Genomic DNA, 22,914 nt, shown 5'->3' with positions numbered 1-22,914 from the left:
ACCAATATAAAAGCTGAATTAGATTTCTATTCTGGGTGAGAAAGCTCTTTCAAAATAAACAGTAAAATATTGGTTAGCAGAATTTAAACAAGGCCGTATGACCTGCGAAGACCTGTATCGCAGTGGTCGACCAAATGAGGTGGCGACTCCAGAAATGTTAACCAAAATCCAAAAAGCAGAACTGGATGATCGTCGACTGATAGTGCGCGAGCTAGCATACATAGTGGGCGTTTCAAAAAGTACGGTACATATCAACTAAAAATTTGGACATGATAAAGTAGTCCGCAAGATGGGTACCGCGTTTGCAGATGTTTCCATTAAGTACTTGGCAATGTTTCACAGAAATTAAGGCGAATTTTTGTGCCATTTTATAACCATGAATGAGACGTGGATCCATCACCTCACATCGGAAACAAAAGAAGAATCAAAACAATGGACGGAAAAGGGAGAACCGGCTCCAAAGAAGGCAAATACCGTTCCATCTGCAGGCAAGGTCATGGCGCCGCAATTGGCTAAGAAGAAAGTGTTGTTTCATCAAGACAATGCACCAGCTCACACATCCGTTATTCCAATTGCAAAAATTAATGAATAAAAGTTTGAATTGCTAGTACATGCACTATATTCGCCAGATTTAGCCCCTTCGGATTATTTAATGTTATTCTTATTATAAAAATGGTATCGAACTTATTGAATATCGTTGGAAAAAATGTAAAAAGATTACGTAGAAATAATAAACATATTTCTTCCAAAATTTTTGTGTTTTCATTGTTGGATCAGGTACTTCTGAGACTATTCTCGTATCTCAAGGGCCAAAGGTTAAAGTAGGCCTAGCTCGGCTGACTACTGTCCAACCCGGGGGAAAATCAGTTGGCCATCATTCCTAAAGATGGAAGGTGTTCAGTGGGCCTTTGTTAGCCCAATATATTTTGTTTGTCTTATGAAGAATAAAACTGTTTCTTACCTTATTACATTCGCTAAGCAAATCACATAGGCAGGTCCATTTCAAATGAGCAGTGGGATAAAAGGCATGGAAACATGATACGAAAGTATTATGGGACTCATCTAAAATTTGATTCATTAAACCGATACTGATGCTATTGCTTCTACAAGACTTCTTATTTTGCATCACAATAGGTATATTATCAGATAAGATCTGTTTCAATAATGTTCTCACATCTCCTATACATTCGGCTAATTGAACATTTTCCAGTAAGATCTTTTTATTTATATGTCTGGGATATATTTCATTCGTATAAGTACATATTAACCTCAAACTAGCTCTGCTTATATAAACGAGACGTTCCAATTCAAGACTGGTGTAAGATATTTTGTGAGTTTGTCCTTCCATTATGCCCCATTTGAAAGTATTCCACGACCATTGGAGGAGCGATGATAAACTCTGAAAACATTCTTTAGTTACAGTGCGCGAGAAATCCTTCGATAGAATATAAACGGGTTCGATGATGTCGTTCTGTCTAGGCGACGACTGATTTTCCGGTGTTATTATTTTATAGAGTAATTGCGGAATTTGTCCGGCGTTAACGTCTGTGCCGTTATTAGATTTTTTTGATGATTTGAAGTAGAATAAAATTTGATCTTCAGTGGTAACCATCGTTTGTCCAGATGACCCACAATCACTACTGGGACCGCTTATACGACACCATGCCACGTACCAACGATGCGCCTATAAAAACAAATATACAGGGTCTTTCAAAACCAATTAAAAATCACCAAACAATCACATGTCTATAACGCATAGATTAATCGCAAATTAACAATAAGGTTTAGCCAATCAAAGTTTGTGGAACGTTTAAGTTCCTCCCTATCGAGCAGTGGAGACAGCCATAAAAGCATATAGCTGCTGCCGCATTTTTGAACTTACCTGTAAAAAAAATAGCCATTATTGAATGTAAATACTTCGAATAAATTTCTTAAAATCAACGATGGATAATAATATGCGCCGAAAAACTTTCGATTACGTTTTAGTAACAAAGGTAAGTTCAAAAATGCGACAGCAGCTAAATACTTTTATAGTTCTCTTGGCCGCTCGATAAGGAGGAACTTAAACGTTCCACAAGCTTTGATTGGCTTAAAACTTATTGTTAATTTGCGATTAATCTATGCGTTATAGACATGTGATTGTTTGGTGATTTTTAATCGATTTACATATACAGAACCTGTATATAAACTAGTTTTATACTTCATGAAAATGTTATTCACCTGCAACAATACTGGTTCATCAAACAATATAGGAAACTTCTGCCTGGGACCGCATTCGTAAGGTATTTCTTCGGTTTCAGCTAGCAAATCTCCATCTATTTCCTGTTCCCCTCCTTCCGGTCCAATATCCAATAATTTCAATTTAGCAGTGTACTCTCCTCTTCCCCCGAATAAACCAAACCCACCAAGCAGAATATCTGTATCCGCCATGAATCTTATAGCTTCGATACTGTGTCCGGAATATCCCCAGCCTCCGCCATGACTCTCGAACCTATTGACGGACTGAAAATCTTCTTTTGAATATTGTTTCCCAGATGTGTGGCATCTTTCATCGATTGCCTCATTAACAGCAGTAATTTGTAGATCGTGTGAAATCGTTAAAATATCCAAACAACAGAGGAGGTTAATAGCAGCTTGGAATCTTGTCACATAACAGTTTGTAGTGACTGGTAAAGATAATTCTGGTGAAAGAATGGAGCTTAGCTGCAAGTATTTATCGTTGATGTTAATATCTTTCGTAATTCGTATATCAGCAAGGAATTTCTCGGCTCTCTTGACATTTTTTAATGTCTGTAGTTCACTAGCTATGACATTATAAGCAGTAAATTCGTTATTCATGACGCTGTACGACCAAAGGACGTTATAAATTGGATCCATACAAACTATTCTATTACTAAAATCGACTTGATCTGCAGATTTGAAAGAATTGCAGTTTCCATCTCGTTTATTGATAACCAGGCATTTAAAGTTCTTCGCGGCTTCTTCTTCGTTTGGAAGTAGTACTGCAAACAAATTATTTCATGCGCAAAGCACTACCTAAACTTCTACAAACTCACCTATGGAATTTTTATTAGCTGTTACTGTAGATTTTGCAATACTGACGGAATTTATCAAACTTTCATCCAATTTGAGGAAAGTTTGATCTCCTGAAGCTCCTACCCAAGTCGCTCTGCGACCGTGTTTGGGGCCTACATTCGGAATTGGTCCAGGAAAGCTGAACCAAGGTGTTCTCGGATTCGAAAAACGAGAAGAAGAACTGTTTCCTGGTTGGGTTACGTCTTGGGAAATTGAGTTGTTGGGACTTCTACCCAACTGCCCTTTCTTTAAATTATCAAAATTAACCTAATTAATATTTATACTAATAAGTACTGTTTGAATAAATACAGATACGAATTTTTCTTCTGTAAAATGCTGAGACCCGTCGATTATAATGTCTAATAATGATGTATAAAGGTTGTCTTAATATCGAGATGTTGTTTTCCTTGTATTGTGAAACATGAAATTTTCATTTCTTAACACGTTGGCTGCCACGCCAAGGTTCAGAATTCCGATTTAATTAAATTATATTATTAAAAACTCAAATTCTAGTGCATAGTTATCATAAAAAGCATAAAAAATGTGTGTTTTTTTAAAAAAAGGTGTTAGGAATTATCTCGTAGTTGGCTTCTGTAAGTCACAATAAAGTAATTATTGGAATTATTAAATTTGTATATACTTAACCCATTCATAGGTATTTCGTTTAGAATCAACGACTTATTTAATTAGGACTGGACGTTTTTTTAACTGTACTTAAAATCGTTTTAGGACTTAACTATACGACAAGGTATGTTTATAAATACCACACAGCAGGCTTTTCAATATTTATTCAAATAAATATTTAAAAAAATTAAATATGCAAAATGTTTTTTGGTATAAAAGGTTTACATTCTTTTTCCCTATGCGGAATATTTTCAAAGAACGATCTCTCTTCTTCAGGAACCCATTGCAATAAGTTAATGAGGTCTCTGTACTTTTAGTTAATCTGATTGGTGCGATCGAAGTTGGTAATAAAATCCCTTTACCCCTCCTCTTTTAAGATGAACAGTTTGGAAGATATCCTCAGTGAAGCTGGTTTTGTAATACAGCTTAATATCTCCTTTACGAAACTGTAACCAGACTGCATGTGATATTAAATATGACACATTGTCGGTATATTTCTTCCTTTAAATAAATGGGGCGTCTTTATTATTATAAGAAGACTTTGAGAAGCATCCCTCTCACAACAAATGGGTTCTTTTTAAAGCATGAAACAATAAAATTAGCCCAGTCATTTGTAGTAAAAATAGTGAGGTTTTTAATTTTTTTTTCACTCTTTCGATCACACCATGCTTGGTAGACTTCTTTTACTGTCGGAACCTTTTCCGGCAGCCATAAATACATAAAAACCATGTTGATATTCCTGTCCTGGTCACTACAGTTATCTATTTAGACTGTTAAGTTTTCCTCCTCAACCGACTGTAATTTCATCTCAGATCATACACCAAGTTTTATCCACGGTGGTACTAATTAATCTCCAAATTTTTCTTTAATAAAAGCTTTGGGAATGCAAATCTGGAGCTGGAAGGCACTTTTGGAGATCAGACATAACAACTCTAAAGCCTTCAGTAGCACTGGTCTTCTCTCTTTAGTTCATACCTAAGTGAAGCTTCTTTCAGGTGATTTCCTTTTTGTAATTTGAGCTCATTAAGTTTTGCATCATTTTTTTCACTTTTAATTTGGCAGTCCAGTTCGTCACAAACATCGCAAGTGTCATTGATTGGCAAAAGGAAAGATAAATATTCATTAAACATTTTGGAATATACCCATTTCTTCTCTGGTTTGATGTTATCTTTCTCATATTCATGTACATACATTAAGTGCATTATGGAAATATTCAAATGATTTCTTTGTAACATTTGAAACTCATTTCTTTTCAACTTAATTACACACTCAAATAATAAAAGAACAATAGGTTATCAAATCAACAGGTTGCAGTAAGTAAACAAGAGTGAGAGACAGCTGATTTCTTAATACACAGAAAAAAGGCACCAAGGAGATAAGAGTATGCCTTACCCAATGAACATTGCAGCCATGATGGTTGAGATTGCAACTATTTTCGGATTATTTGGTGCCTGTCGGCGTAAATAATTGTGTGATTTGTTAGTAGAAGATATCAAAATAACAAATAAATCATTGGTCATATAACTTTCAAACACAAAAACGAAAGACAGTCATTCTGTTATCAAACATCGTCGTTTTTCCTGGAATACATGAATAAAAAATGCACTGCCAATACAGATAGTATAAACACATTTGGTGAAATTCCCTCTATTGTTGTCGAATTTCTTAAACTGTCAGCAATATGCAGATTGTTTTCGTAGATCCTTTTGTTCTTTGTTAGCAGAATCAGAACCAAATATTACGGAATCTACGTCGGTAGCCGAGGGCTATGATGATCCATTGATTATAGAAAAGCCATTGCGTCCCCATCCAATATATTCCCGTTTCTACTAGTTTTGAGGGTACTAGGGATTCGAGTTATTTGTAACGTTATTTTCTCTTTAACAGGAGATCTTCCTGGAAAACAACTACACACATTGATTTGTTGATTAGTTATCTGTCCCATGCATAATTACTCCGAAAAAAAAATAAAAGTATATTCTTCTCTCACCTGAGCATTTCCAAAAGTATAAACTTCCCCTTTTGACGTCAATACAACGGAGTGATTACTTCCTGCTGCTACTTGAATAGCACTACAAGGAAGTCTGACAAGTTGCACACTACTTTTAGTTAATATATCACCACAACCAAGTTGTCCATTCAAGTTTGAACCAAATGTATAAACCTGTAATTAACATCCAAAAATATATTCGATGATATGGTGAGAATGGTGTGTGATTATTATTCATACTTGACCGTTTTGTAGGAGCACTATGCTATGGTGTAATCCACAAGAAATTTGTGTCACTGGACTGTCACTTGGTAAATTCAGTTTTGCAGGGGGTAAACATGAAATTCTTGCAGCATCTCTTTCCACATCGGAGCCTTGTTGCTCTTTCACTGAAAAATAATCATTATATTAGTAAGATGATGGTTCCAGAAGTAGCCAACCCAATAAAGAAAACCCAAAAGGCATTAACTGTCGATATTACCTCGACCATCGATACATTTTTTCAAAGTCTGGGAACAAATAATAATCCGAGAGGGCTAAATCTGATGAAAAGAGTGCTTGAGCTAGCAATTTACATCACTTTCTTCTTAGCCAAAAGAGACTGCTTTTGCTTGATTTTTTCGCTCAAACGTTGAAATTAGTTCACATTATAATAGCCGTTAATAGTTTTTTTCTTTCTCAAGATAGTCAATGAAAATTATCCCTCGCGCATCCCAAAATATGAAGTGATCAACCCACGTTCTCTTGCCAAAATTTTCAGTTGATATGCGCTTTTTGAAATGCCTACTATGTTTGCTAGCTTTCGGACTTCCAGTCTACGATCATTCAGATTTTCTTCAATATTCCTGGAGTCTTCAGCTCATTTGGTCGACCACTGCGATTCTGGTCGAGTATTGTCGATCACGAAGGGCCAATTTCTTATCGCTTCCTCTAGTTCAGTAATCAATATGAAAATTTCCGCCAAGGAGGTTTTTCCGCTGCTATTAATTTTCGAGGGAGAAGGTTTATTGGTGGAAAATTCAATACAAAACAAGTGAGACAAGTTATTAGGTTTTAGTTTATCTTCAGTCGCTGAAGACGATATTTTGGTTATCGAAATGCACGTCAAATAGTATAGTTGTGAGTGTTGGTGTAGTGGTAGTGTACACAGAGTGTTCATTTTAACGTTGCATATTTCTCTCTCAATACAAATTACTTCAACCGATCTCTATATTCCAACAACCAACCCCATCAACTTGATTCCCAAGACAAGTTATTATTTGAAGTAAAAGTTACTAAATGACAAACTTTCCTCTACATTTCTGCATCTATATATTCACTAGGGTGTGTCATTTTCAGGTAATATGGTTTTCACTGCTTTACCAGAAAATCTGCTAGTTTATAACTAAAGGGAGTAATGAATTGAAAATTAAATTGAATTTAATGTGTATCTTTTTAATGGCACGCTTCAGCCAATTGGCATAATTTTGTAATTTCTATAAACTACCAGGTTTTTGGTAAAATAGTAAAAAAAATGGCAAAAAAATGATTTTCTAATATTGACAACACTTTTAACTTTATGATCATTAGCATCCATCCAAGATTTCAAATAATTTTTAATTTAATTTAATTATTAATTAATTAATTTAATTTAATTATTAATTAATTAATTTAATTTAATAGAACAATGAAATATAATGGTATATACCTGCTGCTAAGACATTATTTTGCCTTGTACTATTATTGAGTCTGTGCGTTGATGACGTGTTGATGGTGGGTCTTAAAGATTTTGATTTGAGAAGTTGTTTGCTACAACCCTGGAGAGATTTTTTACTTTTATTTTTCCTTTCTTCCAAGCGAGTCTGTAACTAAATACATAAAACGTATAATTCGATAATAATAATAAGAACTTATGATAAGTGAAATTAAAGTTAGGTTACAAAAGATAATTAATTAATGTAGTATCTGACCATATTTCCAAAAACCCATGTATAAAAATATTTTTAAATAAAAAGTAAGCACAAGAGGAAAAACCCTATTTCGCTGGAGTAGTTCGAGTGGTGCCTGCCGTTTGAATATGATCTTGAACTTCTGTAGGTTATAGTCTTCAAGTGGTAGATGATTTCGCAGACCTGGAGTTCTCTAAATAAAGGAGTCCTGACGTTCTAGCCGTCTGCAGTGCTCATGAGCCACGTCGACCTGTCGAGTAGGTCTTGCAAATACTGCTCTAGGTGGAATTATGTTGGACAGCTCGGATAGTATCGGTAAAACAGAAAAAATTTCTTCTGTTCTCTAAGCTGTCCAAGTTTCTAGTCAACTCTCGGTCTAAATCGAATTGATAGCGACCGTCCGCTAAGTATTCGTGCGATTGTGCAATCTATAGGAATTGAGACAAAAAATGTGTAAGGGAAATTTTACATAAAAATATTTATATGCGAAAATGTATGTAAAACTGGTGGCTCATTCTGCAATGTCCGTCAAGAGGTTTGTATAAGTACAACACTGTTAGACCAACCACCTTATTCACCAGATCTTGCACTGTACGACTTCTACTTCTTTCCGTCAAATTTGCATTAAAAGGAACAAGATTTGAGTCTGTTGAAACTGTGAAAGAAAAAGCGGCGCGCGTCCTGAAGGAACAAACAAAAAAAGTCCTTCTGCATTGTTTAGATTGGTATGAAACGATGTAGGAATATACGATATACTCCTGCATTAAATGAAATAGTCGTAGATCAACTTCGGGAACAATAACCTATATATAATTCCGGATTGATATAATTGAAGAAAGTATTTATCCTCATGGGCTGTTTTGTACGTTTGTTATTTAAGTTATTTAAGAAGAAACAGCTCTCGTCCGTGCCAGACGAAGCTTCGCATATTCTTCTATGACTGTGAAATTTCCAAGAGCTTTGATAATCGAATAATTTTATGAAAAGGACCGTATTTAAATCTTCTATGTCATCAGTTTTCAATTTTTGAGTGACTTCATCCCAACGACATGCCCTTGTAAGGCTAATAGTTAAACCATTAAAACCAAAATAAAATCTAAAAGATCGAATTTCTCGAACCGTTGGTGATATTCATACTGCACACACTGTTTACACCACCACTACACCAACACTCAAAATTTATCAAGTTATCGTCTTCGATTTCTGAAGATGATTATTTGGTTATCGAATCGCGCGTCAGACAGTGTAATTGTGAATGTTGGTGTAGTGGTAGTGTAAACAGTATGTTCAGTTCAAAATAAATCTTTCATAAATTACTTTTATCATCAAGTGCATGTTTTAGAATTTGAATTTTTTCTGCAGTTAAGATTTTTAAGTTTTTTGTAACATATTCGAGTAAAGTTTTGATTATTTGAATATGTTAATACAGTTTTCGCTAATTTCGCGAACTAAGACCATCCTTACTAATATTATAAATATGAAAGCGTGGATGTTTGTTACGCTTTCACGCAAAAACTACTTGACGAATCATCATGAAACTTTGTACACATATTCTGGGAGGTACTAGAAGTAACATTGTATGTAGTAATTTTTGAAAATCTAATAATAAATAATACTAACCAAACAATAAAATAAAGTTATCATATTGATATATTTCTATTACAATGATTTCTGATACTTAGGTATAAAGAGATACAGAAATGTATGCCGATGTTCTTTGTATTTCCAAGATCTCATACCTGGCCCCCTCTATCTTTGATATTAACTCTATGCTCCATTTGTAATTTTACGTTTTTAAGAAGTGTATTATATTCTAAAATGATTGTTAACTAGTAGGCGTTTATAGGATATTCATAAAAAAAACCCAATATTGTATAGTATGCAAATATTCTACAGTTTCAATTGTTACTATTTTTCATTATAGAAGAAATTATTAAAAGAATATTGAATTAGTTATTACCTGTTCTTGTAGCTTGGTTCTTTGTCTGGGTGGTATTACAGATTTTTCTCTGAATATAAGATCTAAACGCATCATACCAGCGAGATCCGCCAATTCTGAATTGTCGACTACCTCTCTGGCACAAATTCTACAGCAACCACATATGCTACAACCACTATCCCCTTCTCCACAACCGCATTCTCTAAAAAACCGTCACGTATGATATATTAAGAATGTACTCAAAAGTAGTACATTTTTAGACATTGACAATATTTTCGCTACGATGATCATATTATTACTTTCCACCATGTCTTCGATATAATCCGTCAAAATCGCACAGATAATTTAGTTTTAATACACATGTTGTTTTCGTCTTTGGGTAAATATGAGGATTTTTAGTACCAATTAAACGTTATTTTTTACACGTAGAAAAACAATAATGGATATCGAGAAAAAGTTTCATGAATAAAAGTCCGGAAATGGATTTATATGCAAAAGTGGCAAGGTGAAACATCATCATCATCATCATCAACCCTTTCAATCTCATGTGAATTATAACAATCGTTTTTAGCACTTTAAATCCTTTTTGTTTGAGGAGGAATACTCCTCGTTTTCTAGTTTTTATTTTCTTTCTAGTTTGTCGTTTGTTTTGGCTGCTTTTGTTATTATTTTCCATTCTTTTTGGTTCCGGCATTTTTCTCTCCAGTTTTCTATACTGAGTGCTCTTATGTCCTCCTCTATTTCGTTTCTCCAAGTCTTTCTCGGCCTGCCCCTTCTCCTTGGCCACAATGGGCCAATGCGTTATTCTTTTGATCATTTCAATTAGTTTTCTTCTCATTATTTTCCCGGCCCAGTTGAGCCTTCGTGCTTTTATGTATCTCACTATATTATCCTTCCTCAGTTCTCTCTCTATTCTTCGTTTTCCTTTGTTCTTCTTTCTCCTTCCCCTGTTATGTTTGGGTCTATTATAGTTCTCATTATCTTTCTTTCAGTTCTTCTAAGTTCTTCTTCTTCTCTTTTGTTTATTACTGTTGTTTCCATCGCATATATGATTACTGGTCTTATTAGGGTTTTGTACATTTTTATTTTGTTTTGTTTGGTTATGTTCTTGTTTCTTCCATAGACTTGATAGCCCTTTCGTATCCTATCCTTTATCCTCTCTCTAATTGTTTGGCCCACCGTTTTTCCTAGATAGTTAAAGGTCGATACTGTTTCAAAATTGAATTTTCAGTCCGTAATTTCTTGCTTCTTCTTCTAATTTGTTGATCGATTTCATTAATTCCCTCTGTTCATTTGCTATGATCGTTACATCATCTGCGTTTGCTACTATCTGTATTGCATAAAGTTCTTATTTTGTAGTCCTGCGTTTGTCACGATGCCTTCCAAAATTATATTGAATAGCGTTGGTGACATTGGGTCTCCCTGCTCAACACCTTTATTTGTGTGCGTTTTATCTGATGTTGTACCTTGGAATCTCATTTTAATGTCACTCTTATTTAGTATTATTTCTATGAATTTTCTCAATTTTTTTGGATTTCTAATTCCTCTGTTTGGAGGTTTGTTCCTCATTTGGTCTATAGTGTGGATTGCGTCTATAGTTGATCTTCCTGGTCTAAAACCGTTTTGATAATCCCCTAGTTGCTAATTCCTTCAACCTTTTATTTATTAAATTTGTCAGTATTTTGTAGGCGATATTTAGCAGGGTGATGGCTCTATAGTTCTCACATATTTCTTTATTACGCAAGGCGAAACATATGAAAATATATTGGATGTTTGGATATGTCCAAACGTACTTTTCCTATCGGTATATTACATCGGATGAAACTTTGGTACATCATTAAACACCAGAATCAAAAATACATTAGAAACAAAATACCCCATCCAAGAAACGAGTCCCTAGAGGGCAAACACCGTTTGTTTCGATGAATAAAGTCATGGTTACAATGGAGTTTTTCATTAAATTTATTTGTTATTCTATTATTTCTTCTAATGTGCTGTGTCGTCTCCCACCATCTGACGTCGTTTTTCAATCAAATCAGGGCACCGAAAGAGCAAATAGTCCGTCGTCTCTTCTTCTTACTTAGCTCTTCGCGATTGTTGTCCGTTATTATTTTCCATTACTGCAGACTTGTGCCAACAGTATAATATCCATTGATCACTTTATTGGTATACTAGATTGAATGTTACGTGAATTTTGTTTATAATAACTTCTGTTCGACCATCTTTCAACAATTCTATCGCTAGCAGCACAGTAACGGTTTCTACGACATTCTCCTACTATCTTCCCACTTTTAGCAAGCTTATCTGCTATCTGCCTCCCACTTCATTGGGTCCCGATTTTTAAAAGCTCATTGGCTATATTTCTTGATTGTTTTGTTTCTGCTCGATTCACCACTTTCCCATAACCGACTGGTAGCTCAAGACCAGCAGTGATAGTGCAAGTGTCCACGGTATTCTCGATTGTAAGCTTATTATCTTTCATTTTTTAAATCATTTTATGTTAATATGTAGGCAGATTGAGACCACGGAATCGGATCATTGATTATAATTGAATCAATAACCACCCTATAGACTATTCTAGCCTGTTATTGTCGGGCCAGTCAAGCTTTTCCGGCTTTGGCCTATTTTAGAAGGTCTAGACGAAAGTTCCGTGCTTGCGAACCACCCTTAAAGTAGGGCACAAGATTTTCAGCATCTGACTGCCGCAACTGACTAAATTAGTCCAGTAAACGCTTTCTAATGGATCTCAGAATTTATCGATAAATTAATACTAGCAGTGAAAAGGTTAAAAGATAAGAAACTACTTACTGTCCAGGATTGCGATCGACGCTAATGGACGATAAACAACTAATGGAATATCCAGTACATTCTCTACAAACTGTACAAATCATACACATGTCGTCGTGCCAGGCATGCATTCCTGGTGGGCAAATATTATGGGAATCGCCCATATTCACATCAGACACACCAGGTATGTTTTCAGTTTCTTTCTGATTTTCAGATTGCATTTCATCGATCAAGTCTTGTTCTTCCTGAACTCCGCACGTATCCATAGCAACTACGTTAGCCAAATTCTCTAAAATGATTATTGGGACAATTATTAATAAAACAATAAAATGAGGAAGATATAGAGCACTAATTGTACATGATCCTTTCTAAAAGATTCTACAAATAATACGTATAATTATACAAAGAAACTGAAAATATTCATTTATTATAAAAATGTATCGTATCTTTTTCTAATGTTATGTGGAGGTGAGTCAATAAAAATTCCTCGTTCCTAAATGTTTAAGAAACAATTAGGGATGTTATTTCTACACGGAAACTACTCATGAGGCAACTGGTTCTCTAGAAAATCTATTATTGGGTTGGCAGAAGCTGCTGTATGTATGGATTTGGGGTCTCGTATACATTGTCCCCCTTTCTGGCTGCGATATTGGAGAACCCTATGTTTACAGCCATCAATCTCACTTTTTTCAAAAAATGTAGAGTGTGGGATGGCTTTAATTGCCAGAGATCTTCTATTCTTCTAGTCTTCTATTTCATACGCTTCCAGATGTAGTGCTCTGGAGTTCCACACTTCGAAAGAATGTGGATAGAGGTTTCGTCTTCTGTGCAACAAAATCTGCACGCATTATCTGCTAGGCCTAGCGTCTTCAGGTGTATGTTGAGGCAACAGTGCCACTACAGAACTCCTGTTAGTATTAGTAAGTTGTTTTACTCCCCAAAAGAATCTTTGCCTATCTCAGCCCTTGTGGGTTGTCTCAATAATTGATTTTGCTCCTATCTACCTTCTTTTTCGGTGCTTTTTCCATTGCTCTGTAGCTGATAGCACAGAAGGGTTCAGATCCCACGAAGGGCTTGTCTGCCCCCGCTTTAGCGAGCTTATCATTTCCCTTCGCTTTGGTGCGTCCCGGAATCCATTGTAGGGTGATTTTATTTTTCCTGCTTTCTCTGTTTTCGAATGCTTGAGGTGAACAGAAAAAATGAAAAACTTCTTGGTTACTAATAGCCATGAGAAAATATGATAAGCAAGATAACTGGAATACGGTAAGCGAGATGTGAAAACAAATTCTAACGTGCCAACGGAAAGACATCAATGACAAAGGTACCAAAGTAGAAAAGAAATATCAATAACCACCCTGTTCCAAGTAACGTTCGACGTTTGTTTCGAGCACTAAGGCTAAGGAAAGGCATCACTCGAGACTGTTAGATACGATAAACATTATCTAGTCGAGCATCATTACCAGCAGTTTGCCCTCTAATGAAAGAATTGATGGTATTAGTTAAAGATAAAACAGTTAAATCGAGAATTGAAAAATTATTTTTCATCAATTGATTGGAAAGACGCTGGTTATGTAAACGTCTTATACATGTTGAAACTAAATCGATTGATAATAATAATAATTTGACAGTGACAGATTAAATTTTAGTTTGATCGAATCAGTAGTGCCACAATAATAATTGTAGATACAACAGTACTCGCTATTCAAAAAATATAAGTTTTCTATTTTCCACCTCGAATTTTCGTAAATACATCTAAACCTTATTTAATCAGCCCCTAAAAATAAATATTTTCGAAGCATATCCAATTTCGTAAATCCAATAATCTACTTTAATGTCATTAAAACTTTTGTTTTGATGCTCTAAAATTGTTATCCTCAAACAAACCAAAAAACTATTTTTTGCAATTGAAAGTGTTAAATGACACTGGCCGACAAGATTTTCGTAAACGAGAGAGACCTTTTTTTTAAACCGAAAATACCCGTGCAATAAAAGAAAAAATATTTATTAAGCTCTAACACGTACCACTTTCTAATAGCTTAATTATCCCTGTTTACATTAGCAGGTAGGTAATTTTATAAATGGGCGGTTAATATCAGTAAATTTTATGGCCGAAAAAATACTGTATTATTCAGAACAACATTAAAAATTAGTATTCTGTTGAGTTTCATAGTAATTGGTTCTCTGTTCATAGAGCAAAAAGTGATTATAAAGACGAAAATGTTGAATCAAATGCGCCGTAGTTTCAAAACTTCTCCTGACAAATTTTCCTATATTTGTAGCGAATTTATGGTGAAACGCAAACCAGGCCATTTTCCGAAAAATTTTCAAATATTTTGGTACTTTAATTGGAGACGAAGACAAGAAGTGGGCCCCTCATGCGTGCTGTGTTAGTTTTAGCAAGCCTTTGCAATTCCAATGGTATGGCGGGAAACTACTAACCATTTTGACGACTGCTATTTTGTCTAACAAAGACTGAAGGTTATTCTAAGAACGGAAAGCACAAGATCGAGTATCAAAATTTGCCGTCTGCTATAGGACCTGTTCCCAATAACGAAGATTTACCAGTGGCGATAGCGCCTTTAGATCCGCAAAATATTTTTTAGAAGATTCTGGAGACAACGTATCATCGGAAAGCTCCGAAGAACAATACACCGACCATATTTTTACTCCAAGTATCAGTTCCGGCGAGTCACATTTGATTGTTCAAAGCGATTTAGCACGTAATTTGGGGTTATCAAAGCAACAGTCTGAACTTGCTACCTGTCTTAAAGAATGGAACTTGTTAGCCGAAGAGACAAAAATTATAACCTTTAGAAAAAGAAAAACTACATTTTCTGCATTCTACAGTATGGAAAATTCGTTGTGTATGCGTGTACGGATATTGATGGTCTATTGAAGGGACTTGATAATGATAAATCTATATAAAATAATAATAAGGAAATTGCTGAATGATGACAGTTATGCGGAAAAGCTTACCAGACAGGAACTTAGAGCATGGAAGGCATTTTTTAGTGTAGTGAGGGGATTTTTGGGCAACAATTTGCCAAACTACCAACAGTTAGTTGATAAACTTCTAGACGCCTACAAATCCCTTGGTGCTCGAATGTCACTGGAAATTCATTTTTGCTATGACAACCCAGGCATGTAATTGTTACTAAAACGTCAAAGTTGTTCAAAACGTCTTGGAAGTGACCGAATAAATACAATCTTCTTCAAAATTAAACCACATTAAACCAAATAACTCCATTGGACCGGCAATTCTTACTAGTCTACAGAATGCAACAAACTGTGTTTTCAATATTAATATTTATAATACTTAGTAGTTTTTAGTTAAAGTTTTGTATATTATTATGTTTGTTGGAATAAAATAATTTTTGAAAAATGGGTCGTTGTATATACGGTCGTAGAAAACATAATGTTCCTAACTAATGCGTAAAGTGTCTTTCCGCACTTGACCGCTTGCCCGAACTCCGCTCCGCGTCGTTGACGCAGAGTGAAAGGTTCCTCCAAGATATTAGGAGAATGGAAATTCGGTATCAAGGACGTTGGGATTCGGTATGATGGGTGATTACTGTTGGTTTTTATAAAGAGAAAGTGCAACCCCTCATAAAATGAAAAGTAAAACATTTAAAGTGATTTTTTTCATAATTTTGTCAATAAATACGATGTAAAAAACGTAAAATTATAATTTTAATAAATATTAAATATTTTACCAATGTATATGGTTCTATAAATGTAACATAAAAACTTTACGTGTTACAATTTAATTTTTCTAATTTTTTCGTATTTATATAGGTCCATTTTATCACAATATGCTATTCATTCTTGTGTTACTACAAAAAAAAACTTTTTTTGTCGACCAGTGTAATTTTTTCTTACCTTCTTTTGCCATATTAAATTCTCTCCCGCACTGAAACTTGTTATTAATACCAAACGTATAAATATGTCCTTTATTAGTTAAAGATACAGCGTGTGCTTTTCCTAAGGACACTTGCGTTACGAATTCTCCTTTCAAATGTCCGACGATTCCCGTTATCGGATCAGCATGCGTTGTATCCTTCCCAAACATAAGAAGTTCGCCTTCTTTATTTATTAAAGCCGTAGTGCCGTTATTACAAGCAACATAAACTATATGTTGTCCGTCTACTTTTATCATTTTCTTCGGTTTAACAGGTTTCGGTTGACGTCGAATTTTATTTTGATCGCCGTCTTCTCCTCGACGAGCTGTACCTAAAATTACATATTTGTAAAAAACTAGCACCAACAAATCGTATCGTATATTAATCATGAATCAATGACGAGGTTGGTACGGAAAATTCATATAGAAGTTGAATTATAACTTCATTTTACAGGCTGCAAGCCAAGCTTCACTGCTGCTGTAGCTAGCCCCACCAATTCTGAGTTTGAGTCAGAGCATTCTGCGTGCAAGTAGGAGTGAACGGCTGCATGTGCTGTTGGTGAGGAGCAGCGCATCAACATCAAGTTTCTTGCAGAGGTAAGCAAGAATTGACGTGAGATTTTTAAGAGTTTAAAACAAGTTTACGGAGACAATTCTCTGAAGGAACCAACCGCGAACAAGGTTTCGGGAAATCCGAGAAGAAGTGGAAGGAGACTCTCGTCCAATGTTAAACGAATTCGGGCTTGTGCTCTTAAATACCATAGATTGACAGTCAGAATGATACTTGACGAGTTGTCAATCACAAAAACAATCGTTCATGAAATTCTGATACAAAAACTTTTCAACTTTTTCAACCGAGTCATCATTGGAGACGAGTCCTGGTTTCACAAATTCTATTTATGGTTCAAATCTCAAAGCAAGGTATAGAAGCTAACAAGATAACCAAGAACAAAAATGTCGCTAAAATCAAGGTCCAATATGAAGACAACGTTAATTGTTTTTTTTTTTTATTCTAAGGGAATTATTCACATGGAATTTATTGCCATAGACCATATTGTAATACATGACTAATTGTATAAATAAAGTTGTGATTCAACTTTAACACGTATTTTTCGGACAATTCTCGTATTTCATTACTGAAAAAAATTGGAATCAATCTAACAAAAATACACAAACCTGTGAAAAATACCGATCCCTCATCTGTTAATAACACTGCGTGTAGTCCGTCATGTCCAATAGCAATCTGATTAATTTTTGGTGCCTTAGTTATAATCAATTCGGACCATTTTCCAGTCCTAATTCCGGCCTGTTTGATTCCAAGTGCTGATGATTTTCCACAATACAGAACCTGAACAATAAATCAATATGTCTACCGACAGAAATAAAAATTTATCTTCGCGTACCTTTCCAGAAATAGTTCGAATTAAACCAAACTCTTTTCCCGTGCAAATGGTAGCAATTTCTTCTTCTCCACCTGTATTAACTGTGTAAGTACCATTTTCTTCGTCGAATGAAGACACCCCAAACGCATCTACACATTTTCTTGCTAATTTTAGCGGTAGTTCGCTTACTAATGCCGCTGGTGACATGTTCTGATTCAACATTCTCACAACAAATCCGTCGTCTTTAGCTGGTGATATGACTCCTAAATAATCACCATCAGAAAAAACTACATTGGACGAAGAATCTCTATTGTGTAAAGGCACCGAACCAGATATCAAAAGATTTGTTCTTTCAACTATCAAAAATTCACCTCCTCTACGTCCGCATAATTTCAAATACAAATTTCCCTATAAAAATAATAACGTTCTGAAGAATATTCAATTAACTCATACAATTTTCCACTTACGTTACAAAATACCAAACTACCGTTTTCATTTGGATAAAAATCTGGTTTCCAAAGCACAACATAACCTTTTAATGTCCCTCCGTAGCCACTACCAACTTTAAACAAACCTTTAGATGTAAAAAGATATAAATATTGACCATCGTAAGCTAATGATTTCACTTTTAACAGATTAGTGTTAAGTTCAGTAGGAAATTTGATATGAAAACAATTGATCTTTGCAGCATTTGAAACACCATGCGTTATCCAGTCTGGTCTTATAGTTTTACCCAATAATACTCCGTGTACACTTTTTTGAAGAGCTGATAAAACAGCCGGCATCTAAAAACAAAAAATTGAGTCCTCAGTACTCTATCAACTCCACACATAACTCACCTGGATATTTTGTGTTGACAGAGCTCTTGGACACATCAACAGAGCTGCAGAAGCTGATAGATATTTTCCAGTATCCCCTTTTACAACAACGAGTGATAACAAACAAGCACAAGCTACAGCTGTAAAATGGCTTCCGTCATTAGCTACCGAGCTTTCAGGTCCGTGCAGAGTCGCCAGATCCAATAACAGCTCAAATAAAGAATCTATTACATCTGGTGGTTCGCATTTTAGAGCTTCTGGAACCTGTCCTTGCAAAACATCTAACAAAGCAGTCAAAGCTTTCGTACATAACACCGGATGTGTTATTCGACTTTCCTTTATCAATTCAAACACTGATCTTAAACCTAAACCAACTATTTTTGAGACTTTAATAGCTGTAAAGCATGTGCTTTGTGAATTATCCTCAGTATCACTTTCTATTTCGCTCTGATCTTGACTGGGTGCACTACAACTGCTGTTCAAGTATTCCTGACTGGCTTGTTTCATCCATCTGTCTAGAACAGCTAAACGGATTGAAGCAAATACAGCGAACGCTGATGCATTCCCTGGTAGCTCTATTTCCGGCGCCGACTGTAGATCGTTTTCGCAGGGCGAATCTAGCTTGCTTTTCTGTTTGTTACGAGCTTTGGATGATTTCTTTTTCAAACGTTTCCATTCCAGGCGTTTCCTAAAATATTTCATTAATTTACAATTTTTCTGGGATTTTGAAAGAAGAGGATTGGATCTATGAAGTCAGTTGTGCTTTTTAAGAATGAAATTATATCAAAAAATAAATGGATAGTTATAAGTGAAGCAAGTTGATTACTTGCAATGAAATCCAACGCGGTTTTTGTTTCCATTGAAATGATCGTCAAAACCATCTATAAATCTCCTCCAAGAGCCTTTTTTCTGTAACACTGTGCGAATCTTTCTCCAGGTCTTCTATAGACTCGTCCTCTTCTTCCGCTACCATGCACGAACACTTTGCTTTCGTTTGAGAAGAGAACAGGACTGGGGTCAATTTGGGACCGAAAACTGGCTTTTTTAGCTCAAGGTTAACTGCCTTAAATCTGTATCTGACTGTTCAGGCAGTTACAGTCACTCTTCGGGCTTCTCTGAGCTCTTGTTGGAGTTAATGAGGAGCGAGGGCAAAATTTCTCAGCGTTGTGCTGACATTGAATCGGTTATTTCTCTGGGATGTGCACATTTTTCGTACGGAACCGCGTCTGCAATTAAAGTTACTAGTCTCTTGGTAACGGCGGTAAACTCTGGAAACAGCAGATTGATTCTTGTTAAGCGCAAGTTGACTATGGCCTTGTCAAAATAGGTTGACCACTTGAGCATTTTCATCACTTGTTGTGTCCATTTTCAGGTAGAATTGTTATTTGCTGTTGATGTGTATTGGTTGACGTTTTATGGCTAACTGATTATGGTGGGTCAGGTAGATAACCGTTTATAAGGGTGACTTAACCCTAATTAGCATTATTGTAAACTAGCATATATAAAGGGTAGTTACTGGAGGAACTGTGAGAGCTAGAAACATTACAATATTTTATTATTTTTTTTTGCCAGTGACTTGCGATTACAGAGGTATCGCCTGAATCGATTTTTTACTCACGAGTGTTTTATTCGCAAAACTAAATTTTTTGTTGAAGATTTATTCCAATTTTCATTTTTTAAAAAGCAGAATTTGTCAGCAGAACTTTACGAAACTTTAATAAGTATCAAATGCAACCGTATATCTTTCCTTAAATGATATAATAATAAAGACATATGTGTGATAAAACACCTTTTAAATCGAAGTGGGAAATATTTTACATAAACACAATGTCAATGTCAAAGAGGTATTTATAAATAGACATTCGACAATCTCGTATAAGTAATTAAAAAAATGTTTACTTACTTGGAATGCTCTGGAAGAACTTTATATGCCTCGTGAAAAATAATATGAAAATCTTCTGAATCCGGTAACATTCTCCAAAAAATGTTTTATTTCAATTCGACAACAGTAGGTATTGATTTTCATGAAAACTACGAACGTATGTATCACTAGGGGTTTCCTTCTATCATAAAATCGATAAAACAGAATTAATCCACGTAATAACAATTCTCACGTTAATATTTCAAATATATGAAAATTTAATATCATTTATTGATAATTTGATGATCTACTTTGTTTAAAATTTTTGAAATGTACACCAACAACCGGCAATCTTACATTAGGTTCCGTGTATTCCATGAATGATTCATATTTCATCCCCTTTCCGAGTATTTGGATCGATATCTTATGTCAGGGGTAAAGTTTACTGCATTTATATATAGGGTGAACAAATTTGAACAATCGTACTGTAGACAATCAATAGTAAAGCTTTATATTGTGAGTAAAAAAGTTTCCGAAAAGAGCGAATGATTGGAGCGATTTGTTGACAATTTTTCACAAATTATGCCTCATCTCGATAGAATATAAATAAGTAAAAAAATCGTCGCTTTCTCGGCGCATTTTTTACCGTTTTTAGCAATCATATTAATTTATAAAACGAAGTTTCCATGAAAATAAAACAAGAAAAATATTAATAATTTCCTTTATTTCATAATTTTTTCTTAACAATTCTCATAATAATTGGTTTATCAAATGAAAAATAACCTCAAATGCAAGGAGTAGACGTCCACTGAAGCCATTTGACGTATATTGTCAATTGAGGTTGATGCCTATTCACGTTGATTTATGTCGATTTACGTCAATTCATAATATTTGAGGTTATGCGCTAAAAATATAATCAAGGCTAAACAGTATTTAAGAAATTTTGAAAAATATAAAAAACAGTTCACAAAAAATTGATAATATAATTGAAGAATTGGAGTCGTAATTTTCACATAGGATTTTGCAATGGGCTTAAAAAACGCCGAATTGATAGTATATCCTCAAAAATGGGAAGGATTGGAAGTTTGCAATACTATTATTCAACGAATACCAATAAGATTCTCTTTCACTGAAGACCTGGTGATTTCTAACCTATTTAACATAAGAAATTTAGACATTGTTAAAAAAATTCTGATAATCTGGTAGTTGATTAGTAAAATGTTATCCTCTTGATAAAAAAAAGAAGACTCACAGTTATTTGTGAACGAGAAGAGTTCGCAGCTATTTTTAGTGTTATTTCGTTTTTATTGTGCTTTATTTTCAAATACAAATTTCGAATGAATAATAACCCACTAAAACATAATTTATATACCTTCAATCAGTTATGTAATGGATCTTAAGGGTTTTAATAATTATTATTGAGTAGTTTATCAGCCCAGGCAATTATTACACGAAATTTTAGAACTAATATGTCAAAAAGTATAAAAAATAAAAGCCTCAGTAACGTATAAATCACGTTGTTCATTATTTATAATACAATTATTCGGAGGAAATAACTTTCAAAGTTCAAAAAACAAACTAAACCATTCTTTAGCTGATCTGAGACAAAGAAGGACTCTTCTTTCATTGTCTACGACTATATAATTGAGCAATCTAACGAATTGTCAAAATCAGCTGATGTGGAGTAAACAAATGCTTGAGAGTTGGTTCTGAAAGAAGCGCGAAATTTCCTCTCAGACACATGGCTTTGTTGATTTTTCCCATTACGCAGTTTTTGCTCAGTGTAGACAAGCGGACATTATAATTTAAAACACAACAATATTGGAAACCTGTAGAAAATGAGAAGGATTTTGACTAAAGCTCATCTAATGAAAAGGAGTGAGCTCTACCAAAACCTTTAACTTTGTCCTTGTACCTTTCAGCTGCCACTGGGTTATCACTTTCTCATTTAAGATAAACTTGAATGCAACAATGGAAATTAATGTCTAAAAATCTCCAGTAATTTAGACACAAAACAAATGCAAATGTCCTAAATTTTGTAAATAATTGCAGGCCGACTAAAAAAAATTATCTATGGACTTCTTTCCACAACATAAAATAATTCTGACTATCGGAAAAACCAAGAAAAGCTTACACGCGCATATACCAAAGAATCCATGGTTTACCCCACGGCCACCAGTTTGACGTAGATCAGCTGTTTTCTTATATTGCCGTAGAGTACATTCCACTAAGCACACACGGCAATTACGTTCACTACCACGATCTTTCCCGTTCCACTTAGTCCAGAGCGTTAGTCGTAAACCCAAGTGGAATGGATTCCGAGACGTTTTGAGCGTTGAAATAAATCTTTAAGAAATGACAAAGCAGAAAAAATAAACCGAAAGCTTTAAGATGTTATTTTATAATTTGTAAGTTATTGAATTTTTTAGTGGAGTGTTCAACTAATTTACACTGATCAAAATATCTTCTGCGATGATAGTAAAATATTTGGTAGTGCGTCACAAGAGTACTTCAAAATTACTTATAATATCCCATACCGCATCAATTATTGAGATAGATTTTCATGGCTGCAATCTGCGTTAGTTTTGAAAATCCCGCTAATTCTTTCAACG

At 34.8% G+C, this 22,914-nt stretch overlaps 1 protein-coding gene across 2 annotated transcripts in view; it reads right to left on the bottom strand.

Moving 5' to 3' along the window:
- LOC130902314 (E3 ubiquitin-protein ligase MYCBP2) overlaps positions 1-20,624 on the bottom strand; it is a 167,842-nt gene extending 147,218 nt beyond the window's left edge. For both annotated transcript variants that reach the window (XM_057814371.1, XM_057814372.1), the window contains exons 1-14: positions 20,345-20,624; positions 18,463-19,129; positions 18,091-18,408; positions 17,645-18,031; positions 17,418-17,589; positions 16,223-16,573; positions 12,365-12,632; positions 9,578-9,758; positions 7,377-7,536; positions 5,930-6,078; positions 5,690-5,863; positions 3,057-3,321; positions 2,221-3,002; positions 962-1,684 (exon numbers count right to left, since the gene is read on the bottom strand). In XM_057814371.1, coding sequence (XP_057670354.1) covers positions 962-1,684; positions 2,221-3,002; positions 3,057-3,321; positions 5,690-5,863; positions 5,930-6,078; positions 7,377-7,536; positions 9,578-9,758; positions 12,365-12,632; positions 16,223-16,573; positions 17,418-17,589; positions 17,645-18,031; positions 18,091-18,408; positions 18,463-19,129; positions 20,345-20,415 — 4,668 coding nt within the window. In that variant the 5' untranslated portion in view covers positions 20,416-20,624. The remainder of the gene's footprint in view (positions 1-961; positions 1,685-2,220; positions 3,003-3,056; positions 3,322-5,689; positions 5,864-5,929; positions 6,079-7,376; positions 7,537-9,577; positions 9,759-12,364; positions 12,633-16,222; positions 16,574-17,417; positions 17,590-17,644; positions 18,032-18,090; positions 18,409-18,462; positions 19,130-20,344) is intronic.
- Positions 20,625-22,914: the final 2,290 nt, after the last annotated feature.

The sequence above is a fragment of the Diorhabda carinulata genome, chromosome X (genome assembly GCF_026250575.1).
Source record: "Diorhabda carinulata isolate Delta chromosome X, icDioCari1.1, whole genome shotgun sequence".
NCBI classification, from domain to species: domain Eukaryota; kingdom Metazoa; phylum Arthropoda; class Insecta; order Coleoptera; family Chrysomelidae; genus Diorhabda; species Diorhabda carinulata.
Note: the sequence above shows the minus strand (reverse complement) of the source record. Positions and strands in the feature narration are given on the sequence as shown.